Source organism: Chelonoidis abingdonii, chromosome 4 (genome assembly GCF_003597395.2).
Source record: "Chelonoidis abingdonii isolate Lonesome George chromosome 4, CheloAbing_2.0, whole genome shotgun sequence".
In the NCBI taxonomy this organism is placed as follows: domain Eukaryota; kingdom Metazoa; phylum Chordata; order Testudines; family Testudinidae; genus Chelonoidis; species Chelonoidis abingdonii.
The window spans coordinates 60,188,496-60,204,242 of record NC_133772.1 but is presented as its reverse complement, the minus strand read 5'-3'; the positions used below and the strand labels follow the sequence as shown (position 1 = coordinate 60,204,242).

The 15,747-nt window shown below is 37.6% G+C and overlaps 1 protein-coding gene across 1 annotated transcript in view; it reads right to left on the bottom strand.

The window, feature by feature from the left end:
• DCDC1 (doublecortin domain containing 1) overlaps nucleotides 1-15,747 on the bottom strand; it is a 441,595-nt gene that overhangs the window by 70,371 nt on the left and 355,477 nt on the right. The window contains exons 20-24 of the mRNA XM_032768514.2: nucleotides 12,509-12,632; nucleotides 9,158-9,339; nucleotides 4,763-4,873; nucleotides 3,479-3,578; nucleotides 1,871-2,006 (exon numbers count right to left, since the gene is read on the bottom strand). Of these exons, the coding sequence (XP_032624405.2) occupies nucleotides 1,871-2,006; nucleotides 3,479-3,578; nucleotides 4,763-4,873; nucleotides 9,158-9,339; nucleotides 12,509-12,632 (653 nt within the window). The remainder of the gene's footprint in view (nucleotides 1-1,870; nucleotides 2,007-3,478; nucleotides 3,579-4,762; nucleotides 4,874-9,157; nucleotides 9,340-12,508; nucleotides 12,633-15,747) is intronic.

Below are 15,747 nucleotides of genomic sequence, written 5' to 3'. Positions count from 1 at the left end.
CTAAGGAGACCATTGTGGTTGCCTCTGCTCTGCCCTGCTCCACAAGGGCTAGAGCTTCTTGTATGGTGTTTGGTGCCCTGCCCGACCCAAGGGCTGGGCCCCTATTGACCTTGTCACTGCTCTGCCCTGCTCCACAAGGACTAGAGCTTCTTGTACTGTGTTTGGTGCCCTGCCCGACCCAAGGGCTGGGCCCCTATTGACTTTGCCACTGCTCTGCCCTGCTCCACAAGGGCTAGAGCTCCTTGTACTGTGTTTGGTGCCCCGCCCGACCCAAGGGCTGGGCCCCTATTGACTTTGCCACTGCTCTGCCCTGCTCCACAAGGGCTAGAGCTTCTTGTACTGTGTTTGGTGCCCCGCCGAACCAAGGGCTGGGCCCCCTCTAACCTTGCCCCTGCTCTGTCCTGCCCAAAGGGCCAGACCCCATAGAAACTGTAACTGTGTTTGTTGGTGCCCGCCTGCATCAAAAGCTGGGCCCCGTTGACTTTACCTGTGCTCAGTCCTCTCCATAGGGACCGAACTTTCCCGGACGGTGGGCCGCGGGTCCAAGGGGCCGGACCCTCGGAGGACAGAACAAGGCCGGTGTGGCTCCCCTCCTCCACAGGGAGGGTTGAGCCCCAGCAACCCTCGTCACAGGAAGGCACTTTTTTTTTTTTTTTTTTTTTTTGCTTCAGAAGTACTCCGGCCGCTTTTTTCTTTCTCTTTTTTTGCTTGGGGCGGCTGGAACCACCTTATGATCGCGTTATATCCGAATTCGTGTTATAGCGGAGTTTCACTTTAGTTCTAAAGACCCTGTCACGGACAGGGCAGCCAGTCCTGGTCTGAATATGCCTGTAATCCTATGTATGGCACTCCATGGGATATCTCCAAATTTTGTGCATATATTGGATTTCCTTTGGATCCAACCCCTAGTGGCATGGCATGATGAGTATATTTTCTAAACTCCCCAAATCCCTGTAATTTAACCCCACCAATGCTGATCTAATTCCTGCAGCAATACACAACTTCCAAAGCTTTGCTAATATCCAAATTCGGAAACAAGTACACATTTCAGACAATCACAACTATGCAAGCAGATCATGCCTACAGGGGAAGTTAATATCCACACAAACTGGATATCCTACATAAACATTGGCAATCAAATGAGACGGAAAGTACAAATACATGTGTCACGCATGGAGACTACTGCAGAAAACACTGGTTTACAGGACTAGATACTTAGAAAAGAAAGATTAAACCACTGATGGGCAAGAGGGTGGGAGAACCTTAATATTTTCAAGTGGAGTGGGAGAAAGGCTACTTCTATTGGTAGTGATCCAATTAATAGTTCCAGTACTGGAGATGGCAAAAAGGATCAGCCAATATGCAAAATTGGAGGGGGGGCTCTCTTACCCATCTAAAATTAGTGTATGTGAATTACTTTTTGGTTTTTCTTTCATGATGGACTTTATTGTCCATAAACTCCTATGAATAAAAGTAAAATTATATGTGTCTTTCTCTATAGATGGTTATTCTGAGAGTATACTTCAGTATATAGAATTGAGGACTGGGAATACAGGACTACTGGGTTCTAATCTTGGCTGTGCCACTGACTTGCTGTATGTGACCTTACACAAACCATATAACCTCATTCTACCTCAATTTAGCCATTTCTAAAATGGGCATAATACTACTCTTATTAAATGTTTATTGGTTGCTGTGAGATCCTTATGCATACAAGTGCAAGATATTTCACTCATCTACACCTGCAATACTGATTTTAACACTCAGACATTTTTACACAAAAGCAGCTATTTCCCCAAAAATATGATGAGGACACATTGAGACAATAATTCCCAAGTGCAGTAATGAACTAAAATAACTAAATGCTTACTTTCAGGGTTACGCATGATACAGTAGGCACGAATTGCAGATATATCTGACGCTAAATTATTGAGTAGGAGACGTTTTTTGTGCTGAGCCATAGTCAAGTGTGGGTCAATCCACGGTTCTCCACATGACACATACACCTGTAACAAAGACAACTTATTTATTAGCTTCACATTCACGAGGAGATATCAAATACTATGTTCAATACATAATATAATTATGACTGTGAAAACATACTAATGATAGCTCACTTATCTCTTGGTTCCCATAGTAAAAATGAAATATTAATAATACAGATATTTAAAAAATATCAGTGAGATCTAACAATCAAGGTAATTTAAAAGTAGTTCTTTTGCATTAAACGTTGAATTAAAAAGGAGAGGACAATTTGTCTTAAAAACAAGATGTCAAGAATTATGCCTTCAAGTTTAAAAGACATTTTAAGATTGTCAGTACAGCTGAATTTATAGAGTATATTCAAGTCAAGGTCATATGGCACTGTGGACATACAAGAAACCACTAGTGCTTAATTATTCTACCTCAGACACCTAATTCTCTCTCTCTCTCTCACCCCTTCCTTCCCCAAGAAAACACAATTTCAAAGCAGTTTTCAGAAATCCCTGGCACTATTTCAGAATCTCCATTCATTGCTTAGGTCTGTTAGGTGTTTTAAAGGAAACTGCCATTTTCATGGTACTTCACTGACTGGGGCTGCATTTTATTACACAAACTAAGGTCCCAGTTTTTCATCAGGATCTGTTAATATTGACCTTGCAGCTACACGAGTCTGCACAGGTGCAGGGGTTCAGATCCCCTTGCAGGTTTAACACCTACAATTAAATTCTGGCCCTACTGAAGTCAAAGGGAGTTATACCTAGGATTTCTCCTAGTCTAGAAATACTTTAAAACATAGTCTAAAATATAGAGAAAATTCTGATAATTATATCCAATGAAGTTATCAGAATTATATAATGAAAAATCAGTAACATTATTTTAAACACAATTAAAAAAAACATGAATTCAATAGGAAGCCAGCATCAAATAGTCAAATAGGGTAGAAAGCTACCATCTTGACAATGTAATGATGCATCTAAAGATGCCATCCTACAAGGTGCTATTCTACTTTGGTTTTCCCATTAGAAAGTGCTTTGACAATGGAAACACTCCAAGGTAAAAGCCAGGTAACAAATCCCTTAGTCCTCAGGTAAAAGCTAGGTAACACTCTTAAGTAAAAGCTAGTTCTTTTGGCTTGCAGGTCCAGAAACAATATGAACAGACATTGGTCATAATGGCAATTATCTCATACTGTATGAGATAAAGGTATGTTTTTGGGAAATGGGGTTATAGTTTCTGTATTTTTGACTGCATGGATTACTTTAAATTGTTTAGAAACTGAGATCGTTGTTTAATTGTTGTTTATTAATCCACAAGTGGTGATGATGCCTTCATGAGTCGGGAAGGGGAGAAAGAAGTGAGTAGAGTCTGCCACTGAATCAAATGCTGCTAACTGGGCTCACTGTATGCCATAGCACACACAAACAAAGAGTTAATGTAAGACAGTGTCCCCAGCATTCTGAATTAATATTATTACTTGAGTTGCCATCTTTCTTACCAGCTCATCTCTCTCAAGACCTTTCAAAAGAAAGAGTTCCATGCCTTTTTCAGTGAACAATCTTCGAGCAGCAGCAGGTAAATTCAACATTGCAGTACATCTTTAATAATGGAAAACAGACATACCTTCTAAATATGCTGGATATGGGGATATTATAGTACAGATACTGTAATCATTCAAGTTCTGTATACATCCTTTCAAAATTTTTCAATTACAAAGAATATTTGCAAATGTAAAAACATGTTATTAAGCATATTGTTAAACATTGACAATAAACTTAGCACTTTTAGAACTTAGGTACTTTTAGCTGACTTAGCCACAGGATAATGAGGGAAGTACTCAACCTAGCTAATTTTAATAGGTGTATCATATTAAAGCATTTGAACTATGAGATAAGAATATACTCCAATGAGTCTTGCTTTAATTTTTCCCATAAAAATGGCAACATAAAATGTATTTTCTATGTTTTCAACTGACATCTCTCCTTTATACTACTATGATTCAAAATCCATTCAAGTCAATGGGAATACTACTGTTGTCTTGAATGGTCCTCTGGCCCTGATTTAGGACAGCACTTAAGCACATACTGAAATGCAGTCCTGAACAGGGATGGACTTAAGCGCTTTCCTAAACTGGGGCTTATGTGCTTACTACTAATGTTTTTTAAAATGATATGTTGTCACCTTTAATCAAAACCACTGTATCCATGACCTTTTATAAGGTTATTTAGAAATAAAAGTATATGAATGAGAACACATAAAGCAATTGTATTAGATGATTTTAAAGTGAACTACAATAGTGACACTACTCTTTTCCTGAGTAGGTTGTGGGACATAAACTATAGATATAAACAATGAGGTTTGGGACATGTGGGTTGTGAGTTCAATCCTTGAGAGGACCATTTAGGGAACTGGCATACAAATCTGCCTGGGGATTAGTCCTGCTTTGAGCAGGGGGTCCCTTCCCTGAGCTCCCTTCCAACCCTTATATTCTATGATTCAGTCTTCTGAACAGAAATGGCTATCACACTCAAAAATGTCTACATGGTATTGCCTTCATTTTTAGTATAAAAATGCACATTTGCACTTTTTAAATACAGATAACAAGGAGTTATTGTGCTCCAGGTGATAGATTTCATAGAAATTATCTGGCTTTCATTTAATTTATAAAATGTATTTACTATAGGACAAATCTATTTCTAGTATAACTTCGCTAAAGACAATTCCAGTATGACAGGGATATCAATATATTAAGGGAAAATAATATATGCATTTGAATGTTTACTTGTCCAAAAAGTGCTGAAATTCTATCTTGTATATTTCCATTCCATGGTCTTCATCAGGATGCATTTTCTGGTTCTCCTTTGTTTTCTGTTTCTTTTCGGGATGAATATTTCTAAAGCAAATGAATACACTTTTAATTGGCAGTGTGCAAACTCTCAGTTACGCGAGTGCAGTCTGGTCAAGAGACTCAAAAGTGTGAAAGGATCCACTCGTGCGTTTTTCAGGGTCAGGAGCACTCTTTACATGGAAAAACAAAACATCCCTATGTATCTAATTTGGTAAGTTTTACAATGAACTTAGTCACACATTTGTGAAAACTGGATTTTTATACATGGTTGACAATCAAATGCAAAGCTTTATTGCATACTAGAATCTGAGAGCATTTGAATTTGTCAGAGTACAGTATCAGTGGTTTATAAGCAAAGGTTAACTTTAGGATCCAGAATCCAGTCTCTATTACAACAATGTAAATCTAAACATCAGCAGAATTACTACAAATTAACAAGTATCAGAGGGGTAGCCGTGTTAGTCTGGATCTGTAAAAGCAGCAGAGAATCACGCTCCAAAAAGTCTGTTAGTCTATAAGGTGCCACAGGATTCTCTGCTGCTTTTACAAATTAATACTGGTGTATCTGAGATCAAAATCTACCCTGAACTGAATTGCTAATTTAGTATCCCAGTCCCAATATGTCTAATATTGATCTGTTCTCATTTCATGGGGATTTATGCCCTAAATCTTATAAGTGGAGATGACAATGAACCCCAAAAGGCTTAGACAGCATTTTAATGTGAGAAAATTTGTAAATCATTAACTAGATTTAGCCCAATATAAATAGGCACAACTTAATTGACTTCAATGGAGTCATGCTTACGTGCTTGCACCTGAACTTAAATTGGTCCCAACACATTTGAATTTAACATCCATTTTTGCCAATAAAAGACAGAGATTGCAGGAAGAATATCTGTGAGCATTTCTGCTAGCTCATGCAGCATGTGTTAAGTAAAACTGTCACCATGAAAATATCAACATTTACCAAATTACCATAATGCCATACACTACCTTATTATTTCCTATTGTAATCATAGGGAATTAGTGCAGTATCTCAGACACTCTGTGTGGTAACGATCAGTAAATGATGAGGTATATTTCTCAGGATATGCTTTTTATTTTGCTATCAGTCAAAATAGTAAAATAAATAATGGAGTCCACTGTATGGGGGGGGTGCATGAATACTATAAGCTTAGCCGTATCACATAAAGAATCAGCCAATCAATAAAAAAGTAATTTGGGTCATTTTACAACAAATGGAGGCTCCTCAGCAGGAGGGCAACTCATATTACAAATCACTCTTAAAATAGTTAGATTTAGATTTATTCAACCACAGAATCCATAGTGAACTAATAGTGTGTTTGATTCAGAATAAATGCACACAAACAGTGAAACTCAGTTGAAGCGAAATACAGTGCAATATTATTATTTATACATTGCCATAGTTGTACAGTGGCTTTGCCAAAATATAAGAAGGCAGGTTCCTGCTCTGAAAGATTCATTCTTTGCTTCCATTCATAGTTTACACACAGTATTTATAACATTTATATATGTCAGGTCACCTAACAGTCTGAAATACCCTGAGTTATCTATTGATGTGAGCATAAGTTAATGAACCTAGTGGCAAACCTTGAGGACACTGATTAATTTATAGATGTTTAGATTTCCAGTTTCCTAATGTAGTTTCTGGATTGACTAGGAAGCACTAGGCTGAGGAGGAAAGAAGTTTCTGGCTGCTGATAGGCAGGACAAGTCAGAAAACTTAGAAAGAGCTAATTTTGATCTGTTTCCCTTGCTGGAAAGTACCTCCTTCTCCTCTCAAGGTGGAGGTCAGGGTAGCGGGTAGCAGGTGGGCCATCACGAGGTCAGGCCTGAAGTGGAGAAGCAGCCAGTAAAGTGAGATGACAGATAGAAATGGGTGGGAAACATGAAGCTCTCTGCCTATTTGGGGAAAGTAAGATCTTGTGGTGCTTGTCATGGAGCTAATCACGGGAGATTAGGCAAAGACTGGAGTCTGTCTTCTCAGTTCCATTCCCTTAGTGTAGAACTCTGAGGATGCATAATTTTTTTCTCAGCATTCTACAAGTTAAGTTCTAATACTTTACACTGGGCAAAATGTTGCCATAATTTCAAAATACATTAAACGTTAGTGTTTGGCAAAGCATCTAGTTCAAAATCAGAATGACACATCATCTAGTATCATTGCCTTGTGAAGGAAGGACCACATAGGACATTAGCATAAAATGACAACAATATATTGTGTGGAGACCAGGGCCCTGACCATGCAAAAGTTTTTGCACATACTTAATCCTAAATATGTGAGTAGTCCCATTCACTTCAGTGGTTGTGATGATCAGTTTTTCTATTTCAAATGACTTTATTCAACAGCTTCATAAAAAGTAAGCACTTTGGTAGAGCTTCAGAGATGATTTCAGAAAGGGTAAAAAATAAAAAAGTCAGAAATTTAGGATTATTCATTAACTTTCTATGTAAAAAAGATCCGAACTATTTTTAGAGCACTATAGTCACATTTTAGATATAGTAGAATGAACTAATTATGAAATGTATGCCTCAAAGATTTCAATTTCAGGCTTGACTTTACTTTGAAAATTAATTTTTTACTTTATCATTTTTGCAGTCAACTCAGTGGACAGTCTATCTGAATATTACTCCTTGTTCAGTGATGTATGAACTATATTTAATCAATGTGAAGAAAATAATATTAAACTATTATCAGAAGCATCAAATGTTCTAAAAACCTCAAAAAGAAAGGTGAAAAGGTAACATCTTTGCTAACTATATGAGAAACAATGTATTTAACTTATTCTTTATATCAAAGCTTTTAAATGAGTTATGAATTACTATCCTTTTGTCATATAAAATGAAAATAAAAATTATGTTCTTTTTACCAAATATAATTGGTATTGTTTCAAGACATTTTATTCGTATCATATTAGAAAGCAAATACATGTTTTCAGTATTTTCCTAAAAAGAATTTTTAAATAACTATTTCAGCGCTAAACAATCATTTGAATAGCTGACTGCAGATTTTCATGACACAAGACTTATACAACTACATCCAACAAAGATGTGGTCATCATGAAATCACTTGTTATGTCAGAGAATTAATTGTTTCATGACAAAGTAAATGTCAACAAAGGTAACTATCTCATGATAAATACTGGTAACTCTTTCCCCCCCCATCCAGACATTTTTATTAATACTCCCCCATGCTTTCAAATTTCCTCTGCCATTCTGGGTTCATCTAAAATGATGATCCAGAGAAAACCCTTCAGTATGGACTTCTATTCATTCATTCTCCACTTTTCTCACTACTACTTGGATAGAATCACTATCATGTGGTCTTGGTCTTAACTTTGATAAGACAGCAAGACAAAGGTAGTTTGTCTGTTTTTCCAGAAGATAGGGAAAGGCAAACACAGCCTTTCATTTCTAGATTATTGCTTCAAATCTAGTTGTTCAGGAGCCTATTCTACATGAAATGCATTGAAGGTTTCAGTTAATTTCCAAGCTAATCAATGTCAACATACTAAAAAATACTTTCACAATGTGTGTCCTGGTAGCTGTTGAGGTGGAGAGGTCAAATATTTCATAGGTTACATGCCAGAGCTAGCCTCTACAATTCCTAGAGCTGGTTTTACTAGGTCAGGGTAGAAACATATGAGCCAGATTTTCAGCTGGTGTCACTCAGTGTAACTCTTCTGACATCAATGAACCTATGCCAATTGACAGAAGCAGAGGCTCTCATCTATTAGTGTGAGGTGGAAAATCTTGCTGTGTCACTTTCCATAACCTACCCATTTCCAGGCCAAATAGAGGATTCAGATCTCCATGATTTTAAACAGTGCTACCAAGTCAGTCATAAAGCAGGAAGTTCTAAAACACCAGTGTGGCTTGCATCTTCCCAGATAACAAATGCATAAGCTCAGTCTTGCATTCTGGCTTCAACAAAAAGAAGCTGCTAATAAACTTGGGTCTCCCTGCACAGCAGCATAATGTACTGTCAACAATAGACTTTGAGCAAGCAGGCCTTTGACAATTTAAGGTCAAACATCATAGGCTAATGACCAAAGAAGAATTCTCAGCATAAATTAGTCTGAAATAATTAATAAATAGTGTGTTAATTTTTTCTTTACTATTTCAAAGTAAGAAAAGTAGTTGTTTTGGGAGACTGTACTGTTACTTTTGCATTAATTCTTGGTTAAATTATTAGTAACACATTTTAAAGTTATTCTAAGTGGAGATATACACAAGTTAAAGTGAACTATATGTCTTAAGAAATTATTTAGTTTATGACATTATTAAAATAAATTGCTATTTCCTTACTGTCTGTTTAGCATATTTGTAACATCAGGTCCAATGATGGTGATAGCCTTGCTTTTGTCCCTGTCTCCGTTGTGCAAAGCCCTCAGTCTCATAGGTATGTACCAATCTGACTTCTTGCCAGCTGGTTTCTTAAGTGAAGGACTGTTTGGAACCAGCAATCCCTCAATTGGCCAGTCAAAATCCTTTAAGTTAAATAGCACAATATTAATTGAGTTTAATACATGTAATTGAGTTTAATCCAGCAAGAATTTTGTTATTTTGGTTTTTATTTTGTTACACAAACCATTTAAATGTTTTTAAAGTTAACCTTAGTAAAGTTCAGGTACCATAGTGATGGCTGAGGTATAAGAACCTCATAGATGGAAAGACAGACAAAATTAAATATTTCCAAAAGCACTTATGCAACTATGGAGTTCTGGCTTCTCAATCTTGGAAGGGAAAAAACGACAAAATCCTCAGAGTTCTCAGTGGAACAAAGAAAGGGAGAAAGAATGCTGGAGTCTGTCAATAGTCTGAATCAGATGCCCTTTTATCAGTATATAACAAACCTCAGACATGAATGACCAAAGCTTCTCGGTAGTTTGGGAAGGAGGGATTGTGTTAAAGTAAGAGTTTTTATTATTTTTCCACTGTATAGAACACATCTTAATAACTATGGTCCTGATCTTGTAAACACGTATGAAAGTAACTTTCTTACTGTGAGTAGTCCCATTAGGTTGTAATAGTTAAATTAAGCACATATGAAAGTCTCTTCAGCATCAGGGCCTATACTATTTCATGGAAAATCTCCATGTGATTGCACAGTATCCTTGTAACAACTACAACAATCACTTCAATGAGAGTATTATTAGGAAAATGTCTAGGAATAAATGTTTTTCCCCTTTATTAATCACACTGTCTCCTTTTGATCTTCACTTCCTCTCCCCCTCTCACATTATTTTGCTCCTACTTTTCCTCTTTGATCTCCTGGATATGCTGCCCAGCTACCTAGTTCCCTCTTCCCCTGGATATTCCTTTCAATTTCCATTACTGACACCTGATTTCTCTCTGATGGGCAGCTCCTGACTGATTGTTGGTGCTCAGGAGTGCCATACTTGAGAGATTCTGCCAAAGGGCAGGTTGCTAAGTTGTCTCTCTTCTTTGTTTCCAGTTACCTCTTGGGGCATCCAGACTTTTTTTTTCCCCCAATTAAGAGCCTAGACACCTGAGGAAGCAGAGCTGTAAAAAACAAGCAAGAAGAACCAGCACCATGTGATCTGTCTGATGTCTGCAGATCTCCAGTGGCCACAGACTACAATTTGAGTACAGCATGCACCTCAAGGTGGGGAAGAAGAGGGAGGCCTTTTCTAGACTGGCAGTATCAGCTGAGTTGGTGGGGTTCAATAAGTCGTTGATCCTTGTGCAGCTGAGGTGGGGAGGTTATACAAACCCTGCCCCTCCAACCTGACCTCCCCCTCATGCTTCATTAGCAGTTGCAAAGAGTTGGCAGAGAAGCCTGCCATGGTTACACATGGCCACGGTGCTCTCCTATGCAGGGCTGGGGGTCTCAGGAGATTCCATCTGAGATCACCCCAGGATTATAATAAAGGGCAACAGTGGCAGGTAGCAGCAGGACTCAGAGATCATGCTGTTGAATTAATTACCAGAAAAAGGAGGAGGTCCAGAAGGTCCCACACAGGTCAAGAGTTGACAAAGGGCCAGTGTTATCTGGATTAATTTGAGATTAGGGCCACCAAATGAGGACTTTGGAGATGATACAATGAAAGAGCAACAAAGAGTCAATTGTTACAGGAACATAAGTACAGTGCATAAAGTTAATGTTGCTAGAGCATACTTAGCTGCTGGAATGCCATATTTTTAGTGCTTGATCTCACAATTTAATGCTGCATTTTCTATTTTTAGGCATTTCATTTCCTACCTTATTTATTTTTTTTAAGGAAAAGATATATCTCTTCCCAGGCCATAACCTGCTGGGTATTACTGAACTAGGAATTGGTACTATATATAGTTCACCAGTTCAACTAGATATATGTATATTGAACTGTTTTTTAATACAGTAGAAATACTGCCTTTCATTAAGAACAGATGCCTCATCTTTAATTTTTTGATTGGTAAATACTGTGAATATTGTAGATTTAAAAAAAAATAAAAATCTGTTTGAAATCTAATAAAGTTCTGAACAGTTTAATCTATAAATACCTTCCCCAGTCTTCAAAGTTCCCTTTGCTAGTCTAGGATTTAAATCCTAATTTTCATATATTTATAACAGAGGGGATAGAATCTTCAACTTTTGCTTTGTCAATATTAATACACTTGTATCAAATTCATGAGCGTCACTGGTGGCTAACAGCGCCCTGCAGCCTGACAGATAATGTTCACTTAGAGGAACAGACAACTTTCATTTTAATTCCCGATGAAGTTTATTTTTCATCAATAAAAAACAATCTGCTATGTCTAGGTCCAGTATGGCTGAATATTGTTTCATTTAGGGTCCAGTTCTACCACACTAAGTCATTCTAAGTAGTACCATACTCCATAACTAGACACATTGATTTACATGTTACAGGTGGCAGAACTGGGCCTTTGTTTGTTTTTCAAAACAATCAAACAAACAAAAAATGCTGCTATCATTTAAAATAACTGAATACCAATAAAACCAGCTAAAGTTTAAAAAAATTGAAAGTACATACACTTCTACCCCAATATAATGCTGTCCTCGGGAGCCAAAAGATCTTACTGCGTTATAGGTGAAACCGCGTTATATTGAACTTGTTTTGATCTGCTGGAGTACGCAGCCCTGCCCCCCTGGAACGCTGCTTCGCTGCGTTATATCTGAATTCGTGTTATATCGGGTCGCATTATATCAGGGTAGAGGTGTACTACAGATCTGAAGTATGACCTAAGGAATAATCTCTAGGAGAAAAATTCTGCCTTGTGCAATGTCCCTTTCACTGCCAGCCAATGTTTGACTCAAAGGTGAGTATTGCTACAATCAATCATGAAAATATAAAAGCCAAAAGAAAAAATAAAGTAAATATTACCTTTTCTATGAAAAGCTAAACATTGAATTGCACATTGCCATGGATACTGTATTCTATTAAAGTACTGGTGTTTCAGAATTAAAGACTGGTAGAACAAATCTTAAAGTTCCATTCAGTTTGCAATAATTTATTACAACAACAGACATTTTTTGCACTAGCACCAGCATCTATTTTCATTTATTCTTTTCCAAAAGGTGAAATTTGCATGGCATGCTTGGCCAGTATATCACATCTGTTCAGCTTCAGTGGATATTTAGCAAACTAAACAAACTACTCCATGTGTTGTAATTTCTTGAATGCATGAAATTACCTCATTAAGTTCTCCATTTGGAAGGATAGGCCACATGTATGTCAGCTTATTCCACAGCGGATTCTCCACTTTGGAATGTTTCCACTGGTCTGGTTTAGTTGTCCCTTCATGCTTTATAGCCCATCTGAAAAAAAATGAAGTTGAATCTCTTTTTTTAGAATTACACTTCCAAATGTGAATAATTCTTGAGCAGTTAAATTATAACTTTCTCTCCAGAGGTGGTGCAGAGCAAAATCCTGGATATGGTTTGTGCATCCAACCTCTTCAGATGGGTGAGCTAACACTTTGGAGCAGAAACTTCCTGAACCTGGAGGTTTGAAATCCACCTCTCAATCTGAACTTCCCTAAACCTTGGAATGCTCAGATTTGACCCATGCCAGAGACAGATTTTTGAGCTTTGAAACTGGGCCATGATCCTGCAATTGACTGTGTACAGTTGCACTCAGTTGCAGGATCAATGCCTGGAATTCTCATGTGAGTTTTGATCCTTCTCTTTGAATAGTTTCCTGAGAATACGTAATGTTGAGAGTGATGGAATGCACACCATGTTAGCCATTAAAGCAGTTTTCATACTGTGCCTAGTTACATACCACACTGAAGTAAATGATAAGTAGCTATGAGTTGTAAGGTTAAAATGCCATTAACGACTACCTACATGCATCAGAATGTAATGTAAAAAGAGAAAAAATCAAGGTGCAATCCTTTATAAATATACAAATATAGGCCTCAGTACAGAAGGGGCTTAAGCACATGCTTATCGACAAATGTGCTTGTCCCATCAATTTAACTTATGCATATACTTAAATTTAAGAATACACTTCAGTAACTCTCTTAATAGAGATGCTCTCCTGAATTTCAGCCATAATATCCAATATATTGTCCCACTATAGATATGGAACATCTTAACATAAAACTTCCTTTGGTTTACTTGCATTCCAAATTCCAGGTTTATTAAAATGATGGAAAATTTTGATTTATAAACTTGATTATTCATTCTGAATAGAATCCTTAGAATAGAAACTAAGTATATATATTTTTTTCTTAGTAATTTGTATTTTGTATGGGGAGGTAGCTGCCAGGGTCAGTAAGAAGTTTTCTTACTTTCCATGAATTTCTGCAAATCCTTACAGGTTGAGAATCCTCATTGTCTTCCTCTTCTTCTTTGTAACGTAATGCGGATTTCCTAAAATCCCCTCTTTTATATTTCTGAATATCATAACATCTTCCAAAAAGAATATCGTTTATCTGTGATTTCCAGCACACAGACTCTACATTTCAAAAGGAGCCGTTAGAAAGAATTAGTGGAATGAACAGAATGGGAATCAGGCCCTCCTGTGGGTTTAACTGGGACTGCTGGTTAAAACCGAGGCCACTGAGATTAAAATGTACCCATGGATTACTTGCAAATGAAATGACAGAAAAATAATAAAAGCAATTTCATCTAGTAAATTTCAAAGAACAACATAAGAGGATCATGTATACTTGTTACACAAGCCTACATAACCGTCATATTTGATATTTTCTCAAAGCTCCATGACAAAGATTGAAATGTGGCAATGCAGAGCAAATGTTCTATGGCGGGGTAGGCAACCTATGGCACGTGTGCTGAAGGTGGCACACAAGTTGATTTTCAGTAGCACTCACACTGCCCAGGTCCTGGCCACTGCTCTGGGGGGGCTCTGCATTTTAATTTAATTTTAAATGAAGCTTCTTAAACATTTTGAAACCTTATTTACTTTACATACAACAATAGTTTAGTTACATATTATAGACTTATAGAAAGAGATCTTTTAAAAAGGTTAAAATGTATTACTGGCACACGAAACCATAAATTAGAGTGAATAAATGAAGACTCGGCACACCACTTCTGAACGGTTGCCGACCCCTGTTCTATGGCTACAGAAGAGCTGGAAGACACCAGACCCTGCATAGAAGCAGCTGAAGCCCTTCTACAGTTTCACTCCAAAAAATACTGAATATTTGCAGACATGCTCTGTTTATTCCCATTTTGGTTTTCCAAAACTGAGAAATCTCGTAATTCCTGAATGCAGTTTTTTTCATATTTGGCTACCACTTGTAAGTCAGAGCAACTGGAAATAACAGAAAATTCACTCAGGAAATGGGTTTGGGTTTGGTTTTGGTTTCATAAGAACCAACCAAGAATAGAGTGAACTTGTTCCATTATGTTTGCAAACACTGTAGGAGAAGTGGATGCTGCAAAAATGTGTAGGGTCCCAGTTAATCAGTACACAAAAGCTGAACCTTTAAGAACTTACTTGTCTATTTCTAAGAAAAATTAAGAATGAGTAGAGAAGTGATCTTAGTTCAGTACCATACATACTCTCTGGAATCGATTCTCTACGCAAGGTATATACATCACTGCCATGGAGAAGGGTTTATATTGTGCATACAGTATATATAGCATATGAAAAAATTCAATTGGTATAACATATACAGGGTCAGATCGCCATTGCCTTGCACCTTTTATAGTCATTAACATCAGTGTCAAGTGGCTGTAGAATGTCACCAACTCATAACAGTGGAGTTTCATACCCACTTGACACTGATGTTAATGACTACAGAAGGTGCAGGGCAACCGAGAAGCAGGCCCACCAAATTTTAGCATACAGTATACGTATTTAAGCTTGTATTCTGCATAAATAGAGACTTTGGATAGAAAATGTACACAATTTACTAAATATACTGTAGATGTTAGTGTGATGGATGTGGAGCTGCTCTGTAATAATTTGTGAATACAGTATTTTAATCTGGTTATTAGGATGTCTACTGTATTAAGATATTGGTTTAGGAGAGAGATAAGATAGATGAGGGAATATCTTTTATTGGACCATCTTCTGTTAGTGAAATAGACAAGCTTTTGACTACATAGAGTTCTTCAGGTCTAGGAAAGAAAACCAGTGTGTCATATTGGGAAAAGATTGTTAAGCATAAGATGTACCACTTGTAATGGACCATTCAAAAAGAAGTGGCCCATTAACACCTCTGTAGTCACAGAACAAAGGAGGCTTAGCGGGTTACAGATTGTTGTTGAGGCCTTGGCTACACTTGCAAGTTGCAGCGCTGGTGAGGGGGTTACAGTGCTGCAACTTACTCGGTGTCCACACTTACAAAGCTCAGCCAGCGCTGTAACTCCCTGTCTGCAGCGCTGGCTGTACTCCTGGTCTGCTACGGGTGTAGCGAATCCAGCGCTGGTGATGCAGCGCTGGTCATCAGGTGTG